The sequence below is a fragment of the Platichthys flesus genome, chromosome 14, assembly GCF_949316205.1.
Source record: "Platichthys flesus chromosome 14, fPlaFle2.1, whole genome shotgun sequence".
Classification (NCBI taxonomy): Eukaryota; Metazoa; Chordata; class Actinopteri; order Pleuronectiformes; family Pleuronectidae; genus Platichthys; species Platichthys flesus.
The window spans coordinates 13,365,184-13,383,869 of record NC_084958.1 but is presented as its reverse complement, the minus strand read 5'-3'; the positions used below and the strand labels follow the sequence as shown (position 1 = coordinate 13,383,869).

The 18,686-nt window shown below is 44.7% G+C and overlaps 1 protein-coding gene across 1 annotated transcript in view; it reads left to right on the top strand.

The window, feature by feature from the left end:
• gpc1b (glypican 1b) overlaps positions 1–15,826 on the top strand; it is a 69,684-nt gene extending 53,858 nt beyond the window's left edge. The window contains exons 6-11 of the mRNA XM_062404848.1: positions 6,001–6,166; positions 6,270–6,400; positions 8,639–8,767; positions 9,048–9,181; positions 9,417–9,592; positions 12,244–15,826. Coding sequence (XP_062260832.1) covers positions 6,001–6,166; positions 6,270–6,400; positions 8,639–8,767; positions 9,048–9,181; positions 9,417–9,592; positions 12,244–12,449 — 942 coding nt within the window. The 3' untranslated portion in view covers positions 12,450–15,826. The remainder of the gene's footprint in view (positions 1–6,000; positions 6,167–6,269; positions 6,401–8,638; positions 8,768–9,047; positions 9,182–9,416; positions 9,593–12,243) is intronic.
• The last annotated feature ends 2,860 nt before the right edge of the window (positions 15,827–18,686 follow it).

Sequence of the window (18,686 nt, the reverse complement as noted above, 5' to 3'; positions counted from 1 at the left end):
GAATTAGCATTTGCAGCACGCCATGTTGAAAATGCTATTCGTGATTTGTGACACATGGGTGCACCCCTGGGCCAGCCAGAGTGGCTTAGGGCTCCTGCAAGAGCTATGGCAGCAAGATGTAAAACTGATAAGCATCTCTCTTAGGCAAACATTCATGCACACGCACTGTGCACACAAGTGCTTAGAGGTGCAACGACACACATACACAATTAATTTCATTATCCCCCTCCATCAGTGATGCACATTTCCCCAGTGTGGCTATTTTGTTAATAAACATCTCCCGACTGATGCCATTATGTTTGTGCTGAGGGACAGTAAGCAATGAGTTCATTAAAATAGGCTGCCATGGGGAACGTGGGTAAATAATTAGCACAGCTTTTACAAAATTACAAAACATCATACCAGTGCTCAAACAAGGGCACTGGAGCCGCTGCCATTCTGAGTAAGGTCACGGACTGCCTTCTGCCCCATGGGGCCATTTACACACACCCATCACAAGTCCTAAGTGGGAAAGCAAGAGCACACGCTGCATTGTGAGAACAGTATGGACACACTTGGTCAATCTCCAAGCTGAGTCCTGTGAACTGTGCAAAAAAGACGGAATGTAGGGCTGCCTCCTGAAAGTCAAAGAATTGAATCATCAGGCAGAGACGCTTGCAGTCGTCTTTTCTTTTCCTTTTTTTTTTTCCGTCACTGTAATGCTGGAGACATTCAAGTCCCCAGAAATAGCTGCTGCAGCGCAAGCGCTCCTCGCTTTCATGCTGCTGTCCAGGGCAAAATCATTCCACTACGTCAAGTCGTCCTTTCCACTCGGTGAGGATGTCTGCGACGGGTGCAGGCAGCTGCAGACCCAGATCCGGAGTGATTCTGAGTGAGGAGAGGGCGACTGCCCCAGAGGAAGGGAGGCTGGCCTTGACAGGTTTTAAGCTCTAAGATAACATTGACTTCTGCCTTCTGCTTAGAGGTTCCGGATTCACAGCTCACAGCAACCTAAAATGATAAAGGATCCAGCTTTTGTTTGGTAACGACTGTGAGCAAAACATTTTGTTGCACATTTTCAATCCATCTTTAGCATATTTAGCATGCTCGATAGCTCGGGTTTGTTTGCTTGCCCTATTCAAATATCTAACGGTCCATTGAAGGGTCCCTTAATAGTCTACATTTTGAAATAAGGTATGAATAATTGACTATTTGCATTGAAAAGCCAAATCTGATTCGGCTGAACAAAATTCCCGCAGCTCTAAAGGAATGTCTGATTTGTTTTTGAATCGTCCAACTCAAGGCTGGTTTCACCAAAAGAAGTAGAGTTCAACCAGCGGCCCAATTTTTTATTCAGTTTCATATTCCTTTCAGTCCGTGTGGCCGTGGTCTGCAGCACACAATGAGCCCCATGCTGTTTCTGTGTGGATTGCCACAGTGGGACCAAGAAAGGAAGTTAATAAAAAAGTACAGCGGGAAACTCCAGCAAACTCTCTCGTCCCTATCTCACTGCTCTCTCAATCCTTTATCCTCCGACCTTGCCGACCTCGTGAATTGTACCGCAGCACGTCTGTTGATATTTCCTTGAGCTGAGCCCTGCTCTGTCCTCTGTCTTCCTTGAGTGTAAACAGTTCTGTATGTGCATTTAGATCTTAGCTTTCCCCTCCTGTAATTCTATCTTCGATTAATTGGTCCCTAATAAGTCAACCGCTCCTATTTATAGCTGCATAGCACCAATTAAAGGGGCCCCGCGACGGAAGACCGCCACCACACGCTGCTCAGGGAGCTGCTAAACCGATTGAGTGTAAAACGGGGGACATTAAAAACACACCTCTGTGTGCGTTTGCTCCAAATGTCCCGTGCAGAAGTCTGTGTTTGCTACCAAATTAGACGAAACACGACATGAATCCGTGCTGGGTATTAGTTTGCTTAGCCATGAAAAATAGAGAGATGTAGTGAAAGGTGATGAAATATAGTATCCTGAAAGGAAGCTGGAGCAGAGCAGAGAGAGAACGAGGGGAGAGTATACGTGGAAGGACTGAATAATTTGAGAGAGGTTTTTATTGAGATATATTGAAAAAAAAGCGAGATGTAGTCTTTCTCTCTGGTACAGTATTAATTCCTCCCTGGCTTCGCTCCGGGGCTGCACCAGTTGCCGTGTCCTTAACTTTTTCCGGACTGTTTTTTATTCCCTCGAGTAAGGGAGTGGAGGAAATAGGCCACGCGCCACATAGCTCACTCTGGAGGCAAGGAGTCTGGATCAGCTCGCTCCATAACACAAGGGGGAGAGGTCGCTCATATATCCTAGCTAATTACCCAGGAAAGACAAGCGGAGAGAGGGAGGGGGAGAGAGAGGAGTCTCGGGCTTCATCGCCGGGAGCAATATGGAGGGCACTGTCAGGTACGGGGAGCATGTTGTGCCGGTGAGGCGAGGACAAGTGAGGGTACGGCTCTTTAAAATGTTGCACAATCATGTCAGAGAACCACATGTGTAAATATCAAAGGTAGTCTTTAAAACCTAAAGCTCCTTAAGTTAAGAGGCCTGCACAGAGATGATGTGAACCAGGTCAGAGTGAGTGCAATGTGTGTGTGTGTGTGTGTGTGCGTGTGTGTTTGTGTGTGTGTGTGTGCAGAGAGAGAGAAGCTGCACAGTGCTAAAAAGATTTGTCGGATCAATTGATGAATTGATCAATTGACAATTATGATGCAGAATTTGATTGGGGAAAATGGTGGCTCCGGGCCCCCTGCAATCCTCAAAAGGATTAGTGGTGGATAGATGGATGGAGAGATGGATGGATGGATGGATGAATAAATGGATGGAGAGATGGATGGATGGATGGATGGATGAATGAATGGATGGAGGGATGGATGGATAATGAGGTGAATTGTGCAGAACTGGCAGAACTATGCATCTCAAAAGGGAAGATATGCTGACTTTTGTGTGTCTGCAAATCCATTCTGTTGTATTTCCGGCATAGTGGATGGACAAACAAGCTTTTCAAAGACGCTTCCCTTTGCAAACTGGGAAATGGTACTGGGCAATTTTCTTTATCCTGAACATTGTATTCAATTACAGAAGAATCAATGAAATGATCCATTAGGAAAATGATCCTTTGCTGCGGTCCATGAGTCTGAACACTCTGGCTCTAATTTGACAGCCCCTCCCAGACCGTGCCTGTCGCTCCAAGGTTACTGAGGAAGTTGTCAACATCAACCTCCAATTAGCAGCATGGAGGAGTTACACACTGTGTCATGTCTGCTGGGCCTGGCCTCGGATCCCCAGTGTTAATACTGTATGGATGATTTAACAGAAACTAGATTAATGACTCTCTTTCCCTAATTCGCATTTCATTTTTTTTAATTCCCCGCCAACGCCCTTTGTTGAACCTCTTAGCATTTTCAACATCCCCCCATCGCGCTCATTTTCCTGTATGTCTCCACTCGTCGCTGCACCCTCCCTTCCCTCACTCTTCTCTCTCACCCAAAAAGCATTTGTCTGACTCATCCTCAGCTAATGAGTGGTAGAATAAGCAGGGGAGGAAGGGGGGGGGGGGGGGGGGGGCGGCGGCAGGAGCGAGGATCTGACTCATGTCTCATATGACTTGAGATTAAGCCTGGGAATGTGGTTACTGCTGCTCTGTGTGACTTATTTCACTTTATGCTGTGCTCCTCGGGTAACTGGCAGTGATTACCAAGTGAGATTGATCCTCTCATGCATCAGAGATGTATTTACTAATTTAGCCCTATTATGTGTTTTTTTTTCTAAATGTGGTGTAAGACTGCGTTTAGAGTTGAAACAGCATCAAAATAAATTGCTTTTGCATTATGTGGATCAAATGTGATTAGATCACATTTTAATTATCCCCGTGGGGGGATTTGGTTCATACTGAGCAACCATAAATAGCCATTTAACTCAGCCAAGAAGAAAACAGAAAACCCTAAGAAGACAGTTTGATTCAAATCGTACAATTAATGTTTTCAACACTAGAGCTGCACTTGTGCCACAGAAGAGTTTCCTTTGATAATGTTGATTACATTTAACAGAGGAGCTGACCACCACCCTGAGAAATCCCTTTTAGCCTGAGAAATATTGTTTTCACATCGAGTGGACTGGGATCAAATGACTGACAGGTCTGGAGCTGGTTGTTTTCCCACCTGAACCCTATTGTCGCCCTATTTCCATTGTATATTTGTTAAAACCTGGTTTTACTAGGACTTTGCTGTTGGAAGCACAGTTTCCAGGAAAAGCATCAGGCTGGCCCAGATGTCAGCTTAGAGGAGCTTTGTATCTGTAGCTGGGCTCGTTCCATCTCTCTCTCTCTCTCTCTCTCTCTCTCTCTCTCTCTCTCTCTCTCTCTCTCTCTCTCTCTCTCTAACTACAACATACACGCTTCCTGGGGTTTTGCATGCATAGCTGTATTCTCTTGTGAACAAAGCTTACTGGTATTAACCCAGTTTCATTGTTCATGCACGAAGGCCCTTTCCATGGGGGAACAACCTTGTGGGATAGAGAGAGAAATGGAGGAGGCAGGAGCGATGGAGTGAGGGACCGAGAACACTCCCATGAATGTCAGGGCCTTTTCATCGCACGTGAAACAAAAAGCGAATTCTCCCAAAGTGGTTTCCAAGGAAACTGTGCCCAATGGTGGTCTGGTGCAAACTGAAAAAAGGTCAGCATGGGCGGTGACCTCCCATGTTTCTGCCACCATCAAAGTCTGGCTCGAGAAACGTACATATTCACTCGATTGGATTATGAAGTTAAAGCTACATTCATAAAGATGCATTCATTTTAGTCATTGTAATGTATTTATCACGCTGTAACGAAACTATGTATGGAACCAATAACCACTTAATGTGTTGTCCAGTCTTAATCGAGACACAACTAATTAGTTTGTTGTGATGTGGTAAATGGGCTAAGGTGGCTTCTCGCCACTTCTGGAAGAAAATATTTAAACTGATTAGTTCCATTTGTTAGACATGTGATATTGGGCAAGAACATAAAAACTCTGCCAGCAGGTTCAAACCAGTGACGTGAATAAGTTAAAACAGATTCTCACATAAGTTCTATAAGTGCAAGTTCAACAGGATCTAACCTAAGAACCATGCATTTACTTCTTGTTTTCAAATTTGATCCCTGTTGCACCTTTCGCAAGAAAATTCCAAAATTCTGAACTTTGGTATTAAAGGCATGACAGTGGGAATTCATAAAACACAAAGCAGCTATGAAAGCAACCAGCAAATCACTGCTGTCACCCATTACAGTTATGGGACATCTGCTCAGTCCAGCCCCAACACGACCCACTCTGTTCTAACATTGACTCGTGCAACTCTGGAAAACCACCTCTGCACCGTGTTTGGATCGAAGCCATCATTACAAGTCAACTCAGTTGCTTAATGTCAATCAATCATTGAGGAGGAGATTGGGGAACAGCTCAGATGAATGTAGCTTAGTTCTTGTTTACACACAAGATTACCCAGAAACCACTGGACAGATTACCTCTGGACTCGGTGGAAGGATGAGAGTCAGGGAAGAACCCCTTACATTTTGGTGTGGTTCGAAAATTATTTCTTTAACCTTTTGGGATTGGGCTGTTTCCCCACTTTCCCAGAGAATAATTCATGAATCTTGATGGAAAAATCTAGTTTAAACAGGGAACTGATATCTGTGAGTGTGTGCAATTTAAGGGAAATGTTGGGCCTTGGTGAAAGTACGCACTCTACTCAGTTAAAGTTTTGAGAAGTGAATAAATTGACTTTGCAAGTACTTCTGGGGTTTAGACTTTTCCTTTTTTTTTAACAGTATGGACATGGAATAGGCTATAAATTGCATTTATAATTTCAAAAGCATTTCATCTTGTAGAAACCATGTACATTCATGGAGCAAGCGCAGGGCTTTTCACTGGGGTTAAATATACAGTTTGATAAACTGCTGCCTTTAGTTTCATTTCTTAAACTATTAGATCATACATGCTTGACAAAACAGACATTTTTCATCCAGGTGTATTTTTATTTTGGTCCCAGCCGCAGTTGATCCCGGAGTGCTGGCGGGCCCTGATGAGGATGACTTACTGTCCCCACTGCCGCGGCATGGCCTCCGCCAGACCTTGTCCCAACTACTGCAGCAACGTCATGAAGGGTTGTCTGGCCAACCAGGCTGACCTCAACACTGAGTGGAGGCATCTGGCAGGTGGGTAACCCCCCCCACACACACACATAGAATAGAATTTAACTTCTGACATATGAAAGGTTTCATCCTGTCGTCACGCTCACTGTGGCTCATGTCATTACAGAAACCATGATGCAGGTGGCCGATCGCCTTGATGGTCCATCTGGCGTGGACACCGTGCTCCTCTCCCTTCCCTCTCGCATATCAGAAGCCATGCTTAATATGCAGGACAACTTGATGACCATCAACAGCAGGGTCAGAACAACACGCAACGAGAAATGCAGATGTGCACGGCCGACTCAACCATACACACTGTATTGACTACAGAGAATACATTGAAGAGATCCGGACGGAGGGGGGGGACGGGTGGGGGGGGGGGGGGGGATCGAATGATTCTGTGAGCTAATGTTGCAAACATGTGACAACACCATCACAGCTGCTCAATATCTCTGATATCACAGTGTTTCAAAATCACTGGAGACAAATAGTATAAACACACTGCTCGCCAGTTTGCGAGTCTATTTGTTTTCACATTCTGCTCTTTCTGTATTGGTCACTTGGAGTGGGTCACGATTATTCCCTTCTGTCTGTCTCAGTAAAGCACAAACAGTGACGGTCGTAAAGACAAAACGCTACAGGGGTAAATGTTACTTCTACTCCCCAACTAAAAAACGGACTTTTAAAAAGTTCCGCGAATGTATAACAAATTGAAGACAGATCAAAAACTTGCATTCATTGAAGTACTCTCACCCTTCTCCTCTGTTTGCATTAATCATCATTGAGATGTGTCTCGAACTTGCCTTGAGTCCACGTGGGGTAAATTGGAAGTGAGTGGACAAAGTTTAGAGTAAATAATTCATGCCGCACGTCTTTGAAGTGTGTGAAGCTCAGACGGAAAAGAAAATGATGTTATGCACTTCTCTCCGCCGAATACAGGATTTAGCAGGAGATGAGACGAGATGTGGGATTGTTTGCGTACGTCGCTTCTCATCAATCAGATGTTTTCAAAGCACATCCGCACAGTCCTGATTGGGCAGATAAGCTGATTGTTGCTTATTTAGTCACAAATGTTTTAATGTTTTAAGGCAATACGAGATGTGACTTTTCTGGGGCTTTGAAATGTTGATCTAAGTCGCTAAAGCTTAAAAAAAAACAAAAGAAGTAAGACAAAAGAAATAGGAGCTGTGTCAGGAAATGCCAGTGTGCAAACTAATAAACACTCATTGATCCAGGATCAGTGCCAAACAGTGTGGGGCTGTTCACTGCTCACTGTGCTACCTCATTGCCCTTACTTTCACACAATTATCACCTATCCAGCCAGGAAATGAATGCTGGTGCACTGCTCCACGGACCTGACTTCAACCGGAGGGATGTGAGTCATGCCCGAGCCCCCGTGGGCCAAAGCATTTACTTCACAGTTTAATGGCGTTTGAGCCGCTGTTTCATTTGATCCTTTAAAGGCACAGGCGGCAAAGTGAAAAAAAAATCCGCCTCGAGTCGTTTGGCGAAGGTGGAAAACAGGGTCGAGGGTGAGAGGAGAAGACAAAGGTTCTTCTGTGCTGGTTTGCCGTTAAAGAGCACGGCTGGGCGGACTGCCTCTGACCTGGTTCAGAGTGGTGAGCACGCACACTTCGGCCTGTGATGTCCGTCTCCAGAGGAGAGCGATTCGCTGATCCCAGAGAAGTCGATCGAAGCGAAACATTACTTTAGAGCAGGACTTGGACCGATTTATTTACATAATCTGTTGACACATGTCGCGTTATGTCATTTTTTTCTCTAATATGTGGAATGTAAGTGAGTTAGCAATCATATTTTCTGAAATGTTAAAATATGGCGACGGACCCGACTGGAAGCTTACAACCGGATTATGTCCCGGTTAAATGTGGAGGTTCAAAGGCTCCAGGCTCGTCTAAGCAGAGCAGATTGACGGACAGATTGACGGCAGTTTAACTCTCCTCCCTGGACACCATTTATGAAACGTGAGCCCAGGGACGACTTGTTATTATCTGAGCCGCAAAAAGTCTTTCTGCCAGAGCGACGCTGCGAGTGACTCCCGGGATCACGCAAAAACAACCATCACACTGTGGGTACTAATAATATGCTGAGAGATTCTCTGTGAACCTGAAGATAAGTTGGTCTAACAAAACACAACATTTTGCTGATGCAGTGCGAGTATGGGATTATAGGATTTTATTCAGAGAGCTGGTTCAGCGTTATCGGATTTCAGTCTTGTTGACACCACTACCAATAAAGACCCGGAGTATGAACTACGTATGGCAAGAAGGTAAAGTTTAGAGAGGCGGCACGAGCACTTAGGTTCAAGTTAACAGTTGTATGTGGAGATGGATTTGATGAAGAAGCCTTAAGATCTGCTGTTTGGAAAGCTGAGCTGAACAGAGCCATGAGTCAATTTACTTGTTGTATCCTTAATTTGTCCGTCTCTCATAAACCCTCTCTCCGTCTTGTCTGCTCCTCCCTTTCTTGCTGCTCCAGTTGATCCAGACTTGTGGAAACCTCAGAGAGGGCGGAACCAGCAGCACGGGAGTCGATGAGGCCACGAAGAGAGGGAGGGTCCCAGCAGTGGACCAGATGGAAACCAGCTCCAGCAAAATGGACAAACTGGTTCGTGATTACCTGACTGCTCTCTGATGGACGTGTCCTGTTCATAGCGATGGTTTATGACACAGGAGCCGTTGCTCATCATGGACAATTAAACCCATTTAGCTGTTCATTTCACCTTATCACAGATGTCTACTGGGTGATTGGATGGGAATGAATGCTTGGACGGATGAATGAGTCCAGTGAACACCGCACTTGGTTATTGAGGAAACAGGATGAATCATCAGGCTGTGATTTTGTTAGCGAAAGGAAAAAGCTCACAAATCTGCTCTTGTCCCCTCAGGTGTCTGACGTGACTGTGAGACTGAGGGACCTGCAGTCGTACTGGGTGTCCCTTCCAGCTCTGCTCTGCAGCGACAGAGTGGCCACTGGAACAGGGGCCGAGGAGAAGTGCTGGAACGGCATGAGCCGCGCCAGGTAGGGATTTAAACCATAAATTAAAAATGAATTTCCGAGTAACATAACATTCTGTCTTCCAAAGATTACACTTATTAATGCATAATGTAACGGGAACTGTGAGTTGTGACTGAGTTGATCGGCGATGAAATACATATGCTTCTACAAACTGCTAAAGAAAGAGTTTCCACTCATTAAATACTATTTTCCAAATGGATGCAAGAGACCGTGTTGAACAAGTGTTCATGTGTGCCAGGTACCTCCCCGAGGTGATGGGCGATGGCCTTGCCAGTCAGATCAACAACCCAGAAGTGGAAATCGACATCACCAAGCCAGACATGACAATTCGTCAGCAGATCATGCAGCTGAAGATCATGACTCACCGCCTGAAGAACGCTCTCAACGGCCAGGATGTGGACTTTCAGGACACCAGTGAGTAGCTTTATCCACTTAGTCCACAGGTTTCTAAAGAACGTCCGAAGGAAAACCTCCAGATGACTTAAGCAGCACTATGCAACTTTTTTCACTTAAAAAAAACCAGCTGTAAGAGTAGTTTGATGGTTCGCTGACTTGGATTAGAGAGAATGTTCCAGCTTTCATTTCCTCCTCTTCACCCTCAACACTGTTCTTTCTCTATGTAAATTTGGTGAGCTGGTTCACAGCTTAAATTATCTGAATCTGGCCCAGCAAGTTCAAGAGTAGTGCTGAACTGTAGATTAGTTCAATAGACTTAGAACTCATCGAAAAAACAAATAAAACAATGTTATTATATTTAGTTTGGTGTATTTGTTACAGTGGCCGGCCACTCTTCTGGTTCAGGAAGCTGGGGATCATGGGTAATACGTAACATGTGGCTGCAGAGGGCGCTGTTGCCTGGTAAAACACACACAGTGTCGCTTTAAGATAAGTCAACTCAGTCCCTGTTTGTCTGAGGAGGCAGAAAACTGCTGCCTTAGTTCCTCTGAACTAAAAATAGCAAAGGCAGTAGAAGTGGAATTAAGAAACGGATAAAAAATGGCCTGATTCACAATGCCATATTTTTCAAAACAGTGTACGTACAGTGCTGGCAATAAAATTCTCAGCTGTCCTCTGGGGCTTGCACCTGCAGAGTCAACCTCATCTGTCATGCCAGCAAACAGTGTATAGCACAGTGTGTCTAATAGATTACAGTTTGTCTCCACTGCTAAGGCACGCTTAATGAAACTGGGATCTACTTGATCTTCATCATCACCTCCTGAGCACGGCAGAACTCTCTTACAAAGGTGTTTACGCTTTTTAAATGGGGTTCACACATTTTTCACACCGTGTCATAGAACAGGAAGCACAGGTGTCCTTCTGAGACCTGAACCTCTGCTGGTGTGTGACAAGAGGAAAACACATCTATTCAGAGCAGGTCGAGGTTACCTGCATAAGTATGAATGACTTATTCAGCTGGGTGAGGCTCTTTTGCACAAATCTCCAAGAAGCAATCAGCCTTACTCCCCCCCCCCCCCCCCCCCCCCCCCCCCCCCCCCAAGTAGTAGTACAAAAAGCACATAATGCACTGATGCAGTAGGAAAGCTGAACCATATTAAATCTCAAAATTTGTCTAGAAGCTTAACGCAGGTCTTCAATGTCAAAGACAGTTCAAAGGCCCATAAACACCTGCATATGAGAATGAAATGGTGCACTGCTAAACCTTATTGGAAAAATACAGGTTTTTTTTACTGTATTTCTACTGAGAATCTAAAACGTGTAAAGAGTGAAGCAGGGTCCTATCTCGGGTAAAGTCATCCGGGATAAAAAGATACAGACCATGCCGTGATATTGTTGCTTCTTTTTTTGCCACAAAGTATAACGATGTAACAGAAGTATAGCACATTACAGTGAGGCTGAATCAGAATCAGAAAGGATTTAGTCGGTTTACACCTACCAAGAAAGGTGCATACATTGAACATAAAACATAAAAACACAATAAGTACTACAAAAACACAATAAATACTTCACATAAGAAAGAAATAACTATTCATTACATTACATTACATTATTACATTTCATTTAGCAGACGCTTTTATCCAAAGCGACTTACAATAAGTGCATTCAAACCCGAGGGTACATACCAAGGACGACAAGAATCAAGAAAATACAATTTCTTCAAATAAAGCAAAACTACAATGTGCTATAAGTAAGTGCCATTTAAGTGCTACTAAAGTGTTAGTTTCAAAAAGTTGTTAGTTGTTTTTTTTTTTTTTTATTTATTCAAGGTAAAGTCGGAAGAGGTATGTTTTTAGTTTTCGGCGGAAGATGTGTAGACTTTCTGATGTCCGGATGTCATTGGGGAGCTCATTCCACCATTTAGGAGCCAGGACGGAAAACAGTCGTGTTTTTGATGAGTGTTTAGCTCGCAGTGAGGGAGCAACGAGCTGATTGGCCGAAGCAGAGCGGAGTGAACGGGGTGGGGTGTAACGTTTGACCATGTCCTGGATGTAGACTGGACCGAATCCGTTCACAGCATGGTAGGCAAGTACTAGTGTTTTGAACCGGATGCGAGCAGCCACTGGTAACCAGTGAAGGGAGCGGAGGAGAGGAGTAGTGTGAGTGAATTTAGGTTGGTTAAAAACCAGGCGAGCTGCTGCATTCTGGATGAGCTGCAAAGGTCGGATGGCAGTAGCAGGTAGACCTGCCAACTGTTCATAAAACAAACAAAACAAAATAAGTACAAGATATAAATGCAAAACAGGAGAGAATGAGGATGTGTAATGTGCAATATACTGTAGTGTGTGTTAATGTAACACAGAATTGAGGCGTGGGGGCGGGATAAGAGTCAAAGACAGGTGGGGGTCCCGGGCCTTATTGATAAGGCCAGTTGCAGCTGGTGTTGTGGCTGGAGGTTTTGGTCTTGATGGCCCGCACCCTCTTGCCGGAGGGAAGAACCTCAAAGAGTTTGTGACCCGGGTGGGAAGGATCGGCCACAATCTTGCCCGCACGCCTCAGCTGGTTTATGTAGCTGTATTTTGAATTCTGTCGTTCACTTCTATGATTGATTGAACGATTATCTTCACAAGTTGTGGAATCTGCTGTCCTGACTCTCCCTCTGTCCGTAGGTGACGACGTCAGCGGTTCAGGAAGCGGCATGTGCACCGAGGAAACGTGCTCCAGGGGCCCGCGTCTGATCGAGCCGGTCACCGAGCGGCCCATTCGCTACCGCAACCCTCCGGAAAACGAGAAGGTGAAGTCTTCGGCCAATCACAACCTCCCCTGCGTCGCCACCTACCTGACTCCACTGCTCCTTTTGCTGCTGCGGCGATAATTGAGGGGGAATCCACCGACTGGGACTGAGTATGGGACACAGGGTTGGGGGAGGCTGAATGGGGAGGGAGGAGGAGTTGGGGGTTAGTTACGTTGCCAAAACTAGGTAAATACATGAAAACAACAACAACGACAACAACCACAAAAAAATCACTTGGATGGACATTCTTTTGGTTCTGGATTAGAAATAAGTGGAAGTGGGAGTATTCATAAATGTTTTGATCCGGCTCTCGTCTTTTAGTTCTCGCTATATTATGACGCCATTAGAGCTGGTCTTTTTGCATCTTCTGTTTTGTTTCTGGTGTTTGGGTTCTCTGAGATTCTATCTGTACCTAAGACATGTGTAAAAAAACCATATTGCTAACGGTATGTTGGTGTTGACGCCACGGGGAGAGGGAGAACGGGGCTTTGCAGTGGCGCTCCGATCCATATAATAGTCTCTCCACTCCCTTTAAAACAGCACTTGTGCTCGGTATAATTCTTTATTTATAAATCAATCACAATAAAAAAAAGCCTTCGGTGATTTAATGATTGCAACGTATTTCAAGGAAGAAAAGAACACAAACCTGGATGAAATTAAATATTTGTGACTTTCACAGGAGGATAATCTGAACGCGTTAAGCCTGCGAACATCTCGCTGCGAGGATGAGAGCGCCCTATTGCATCAGCACTTTCTGCCATTTAAGCTGTAATAATAGCCGCGATCACACTCACACTGACATGATCGTCTAATCTAGGGGGTAACGTGACCCCCCCCCCCCCCCCATCCACCACTCCATCCATCCACTCATCCCTGCGCCGCTCGCCCTCCCCCGCAGTGGCAGATCTCTCTCTCTCGAAAAAAAAAGGAAAAACCCCTGCTGGCAGTGTAGGATCAACTCGAGAGTCGGGTGCAAGCGAAACGCGTGCTCGGCCGCGCCAGGTCTCAGACGACAGCGGCTTCCCACTATAGAGCGCGGCGCTGCGTGTGCGGAGGGGGCGGGCGTCGTCAGCTGGTGATTTGGGGAAACCGTGTAGCATAAACAGAAATACACAGAAGCAGAAACGCTGCTGTCATGTAGCGCTTCTTCTTTTTTTTTGTCCTTCCAGTATTCCTTTAACGTGCACGGCAGAGCAAAAACAAATATACAATATGCATCATTTTGTGTGCTCCCTGCGTTTAGCCTCTTCACTGCACCCAGCAGGGACGTAAGTGGGTTTTGTGAGGCAAACTTCTATAGCAATCGCAGCAGTGTACATAATTTGATTGCTTCTTTGTGGTTTTTCTAGAGAAAATAGCCAAGTAGGTATCGAAATGTTATAAACGGCCAGATCATTGTAAGCCACGGCTCTTATTTCTTTCATCACCTGTCACATTTCGTGTCTGCCTTCTACTTTCTGCAACTTTTTTTGTTGTTATTATCAGTGCCTCTTTCTTCCCGCCTCCCTCCTCACCCCCGCCCCCCCCCCCCCCCCCCCCCCGCCCTCCTCCCCCGCTCGTCAGCTATTATGACCTTTTAAAGCTTTTGATCGTGCTTCGACGTGACGGCGAGGCAATACGACAACGACACAGTGCTTCGTTACGTGTCAACCTTAGTGGGAATGTTGTGGGGAACACAGTGTGTGGGTAATATTAGGGTTTTTCCCTGATGAGAGGCTCGCTGGGTTAGGAGACGCGTAACCACGTTTTTTAATTCAAAGAAATGTCAACGCCCTCATTTAAGAATACTGTGTTCAGGATGATGGGACTATGCTTGCATATGTGTGTGTGTGTGTGTGTGTGTGTGTGTGTGTGTGTACATGTGTGTGTGTGTGTTGTGTGTGCTTGTCTTTGATTGATGGGGCAGAAGAGGTGGCCGACAATATGAGCGTTTATACATGTAGTTTGGATGCCACAGAAATGAAATGTATGAAAAATGTATTGGGCCCCCATTGTATTCTAGAGTGCTATTCAACTCACAGCAACTGGAGATTAATATATCTCATTTTACTATAATGATATTTCCAACCTACTACTTTAATAACTCCCAATCCGTATGGATCATATCTGGACTTGTCGGTATTGTTATATGACAGAGAAATGAAACGGGGGGTATATACATATGGAAAAACTCCTTTTAATTCATTAAATCATAACTTCTTCAGTTGGTGAGAAAAACCTTTAAGAGCTCAACAGTTGATAAAACTGCAGATCCAGGTTGAGGCTCTGTCGAAGGGTGAGGTGCACGTCTGTGGGATTCTCGGTTTAACTACTGCTCTGGAAACAGGAGAGGTTGTTTTCACATTTGTGAGCTGACGGTATGTGTTGATGATCTGTTTTTCAAACGCTTTATTAATGACTGCTTTGTTGCTCTGCGCGGGTGTATGTTTGTGTGTATTTGTGTGTGTGTGTGTGTTAGTCCCTGGTTAAGAAATCTGCCTGTGACTGCCTTTGACACTTTGTATAAGGTTGGGGTCAAATTTGAGATGGAAAGAGACAAGATGTAAGGACATGAGATGCAAATGTTAAACAAAGATCGATAAGCGAGAGAGCGTCACACGGGTCGGCTCTGTTGTTGTGAACCCCTCTATAAAAAATCAGAGTATGAATGTGAACGCACACGACACGCCCTGTGAAGAATGAGAAATTACTCCGACAGCGATGGCGACATTCCAATTCAACGACGACTTACGACTCGGACTTCAGTCTTTAATGAGTCCCTCACGATGTCATCGGCTGAAATTTGCACAACCCCCCCCCCCCCCCGCCACCGCCACGGCCACCAGCCCACACCCCTCCTCTATTCCATCACCTTTTTGATCTCATTAATTTGTTGCTCAAAGTCCCCCCTCCCTTTTATAAAAACCAGCACTTTTATGAGGCCAATAAATGGCGTTGTCAGCACAAAGACATCACAGGATGGTCGATCGATACGTGAGTCAACACCTTCCACGGATGACTATTGATCGGGGATGTGTGTATGCAGATAGATGTGGCCCAGCAAGACGTCTCCTCTCCAACTCTGCGGGAACAGTGTTAGAGCCCCTACGGGTGAGAGGATGCAGGAGGAGTCTGTCCAGAGCGCTGATCTCACATCAGTGGCAGTGCGCCTCCATCCTGACCTCATTCATTACCGTGGGTGGCAAAAAAAAAAAGGCAAAGCTGATTATCCGACCATTTAAAACAGCTTTACGCTACGCTGCGTCGAGCACACGAGGTTTTTCTGAAAGGTGCCAATTTATTAAGAAAGAAATTTTAAATTTGTTTTCATGTTTTTATTTACTTTGTTATCAGAAATCTATGGAGAGTTTGTGCTTACGGTGAAAGTAGATGCCAGAAAGAGGATGAAAAATAGAAATGTCTCATTTGCTGTTGTACCTGAAATCTTGTGTCAATTATATACATTGTAAGATTTTCAACACCGTCTGTTTCCTGTGTCTTCAATGGAGTGTGTGTGACAGAAAGATATGAAGTTCACACCAGAGACTATATAAAAAGATGGACGACACTTCTCCACCTCCTCCCACTATCCAGATTTGAAGCTCAAATATCATGAGCATTGGAGTCTGAAAACGTACGGTGGTTTTTTCTAATTTGGTTCCCTTTCTCATCCATATAAGTGGATAAAGCTGGATTGCTGGCGATGCTGCAGCCAGCCAGCAGGTGGCGATCAAGACCCTTTGGCTTCACTTTTGGACAGTTGTCATGTTGTCCATCTTTAAATACAGTCTATGGTTCGTACAAACAGCATTCAGAACCATTATGTGTAGGTTTCTTAGGAAAAGGTCTGTTGTCATAAAATTGTCCACACCATCTGTCCCGGTGGTTTCTCAAGGAGCACAAGGGCAAATGATGTTGGAGGTGACAGCTGCTGCCCGCTGTTGTCACACCGGGAAAAAAAAGAGCACGTGTTCAGAGCACACTAAGTGCTTTGTCTTGTTTCTGTGTGTGGAAAATAAAATGATCTTCCCCTCAGGATGGTTTTAACAAGGTATACTTGACCACGACCCTATGGGATGCTGAAATGTCATGTGTCATGTAGAGAAGGCATATCAAACACTCTGTTTGTAGAAGCAAAGAGCTTTGTGGTTCAAGTAGAGCAGCAGCAGCAGCAGCAGCAACCTGCCATCAGGTTATAAATTACAGGAGTTAAACAATTCAGGAAAAAACTTGTACTCAGGTCAGGGCTGAACTATTTAACCAAGATTTTGAATATCAACCGTGTCTCAGTAAGTGCCACCCGTCTACCTCTAAACAGCCCAGAAAAACACTGACTCTGTCCTTCTAGGTCGACCTTGTTCATGCCAACATCTGTTTGCTGGAACAACACAGGGAGTCAAACACATTTAAAGGACCAGTGTGTTCGGTTTAGGCAGAAAAACATAATTTTTGTTTGTTTATAAGCACCTGAAAATCATTTCCCCCGCCAGTGAGTTAATGTTTTCAACCTCCTTGATTTGTGTGTTTGTTGGTTCGTAAGCAGGAATTCACAAAAGCAGCAGCAGCTCTGTGGGAACTTGCTGGAGGGATGTGGTATGGATCCAGAACCCATCACATTCCTGTGCTGATACGGAACAGATGAAGACGACTTTTTTTCCACTTTTGTTAACATTGCAAGATTGGGTGTGCTTTTCAACATTTTCATTATTTTCCCAGGGAATGATAATGGACCATAATGAATAGATGCATGCAGATGTAGGGAACTGATATCTATGAGAGTGAGACTGTCAGGTCTTGGCAGAGGTATGTGCTCTCCTGAGGGACCATCAGGTGTTTTTGCCAGTTTAGAATGAGCTCTTCACATCTACATCTACATAAAGTATTAAAATATCCTCCCATGTTTCCACAGTAGCCAAGAATGTAGAAATCAAACACTGGCTTTCCACATCTCCACATTACTTCAAGGCCCCTGTAGGGACGGGAGATAGCAACCTGCACCTCACTGCTTCATGCGAATAACTCCAAATCAGAGGGCTCAGATAGTTTTTTATAGATCATAATTCATATATCAATACTCAGTGAGGGATATTCATCTTTTAGGTGACTGCATTTCATTCTCTGAAAGCACCAGTGGTCCCTCGGCACATACCAGCTCCACACATTCCCAGGTATCGATTGTGTCTGAAGCTTTTCACTCGCTCCTCTACTATCGGCACACATAACAGCACATCCACGGGTTATTCTCAGCCTTTTGGCTTTCAGCTTGCCCTTTGCTTCACAGCACTTTTATGAGCCACTGACTCACAACCTTACATGGTCTCCGTATTTGAAATATCAACTCAACAGTTGCAAAACACTTGTCAATAAAAAAAAAAGGAATAACTCCTGCACTCGAAAACACTACAGCTTATCCTTCCAGGCCCTTGTGATAACATGCTGCAAGTATTGCGCACTTGGCATCCCATGGTGCACATTCAAATATATTATTCTCAGAAATGAATGACGTACTGCAGGAAAATTCAAAATTGCGTTTTCACTTCAACAGGAGAGCAATTTACAGGGAAGCTGAATAAATTCAAAGAAATGCAATCTCTGGAGTAATGGAGAAAATTGGATTTTCGTCTTAGTCCCTCCTCGGCAGCAGGTGCCACCGTAAACCTACCAAATCTTTTAACGCTACGTTACAGCGAGTGAATGTTAGGTGAAATAAACACGGTATTTGGAGCAGTTATCCTATTGTCTCAGTTTCTTTATCCCTTCTATTTGAATTCTAAATGGATTAGCCGAAGAATGCATGCAAGGTTTTCATGTCAAGAAGCTCAAAGGGCGAATGATCCCCGGTAATTTTTCAACCTCGGTGTCAAGTCTGCAAGTTCAGCCAAAAGGTGCAAAGAGGCAGTGTGCTCTCGGCCTGGATCTCCCTACAAGGCTGTAGATGCGAGGTGAGTGTCTTTTGACGTTTGGCTTATTGGATATTCTCTCTTTTGCTCTGCACTGTACCTGAACCCCAGCCTCCTGCTCCCTCTCCGCCTCGCTCTCCCTCGCTGATATCGAGCTGTCTGAGTTGTTGTATAATTTCACATTAGTACTTAGATTCAAGATCAAGGACTTCACATAATTGCCTCTGTCAGAGGACTGAATGTGAGATGGATCAAATACCCAGAAGCTCCCACAGATGCAGATCCACTTCTGGTTGTATGCACATACTGCCCCCCAGTGGGTCAGGGGTTTCATTACATTTTTGAAGGGGAAAAAAAGACGATTAAGGGTCAAGTGCAAGTCTGGCTGAGTCTGACAAGGTCTTTAAAGGCACAGACAACAACAGAATTCAATGACATA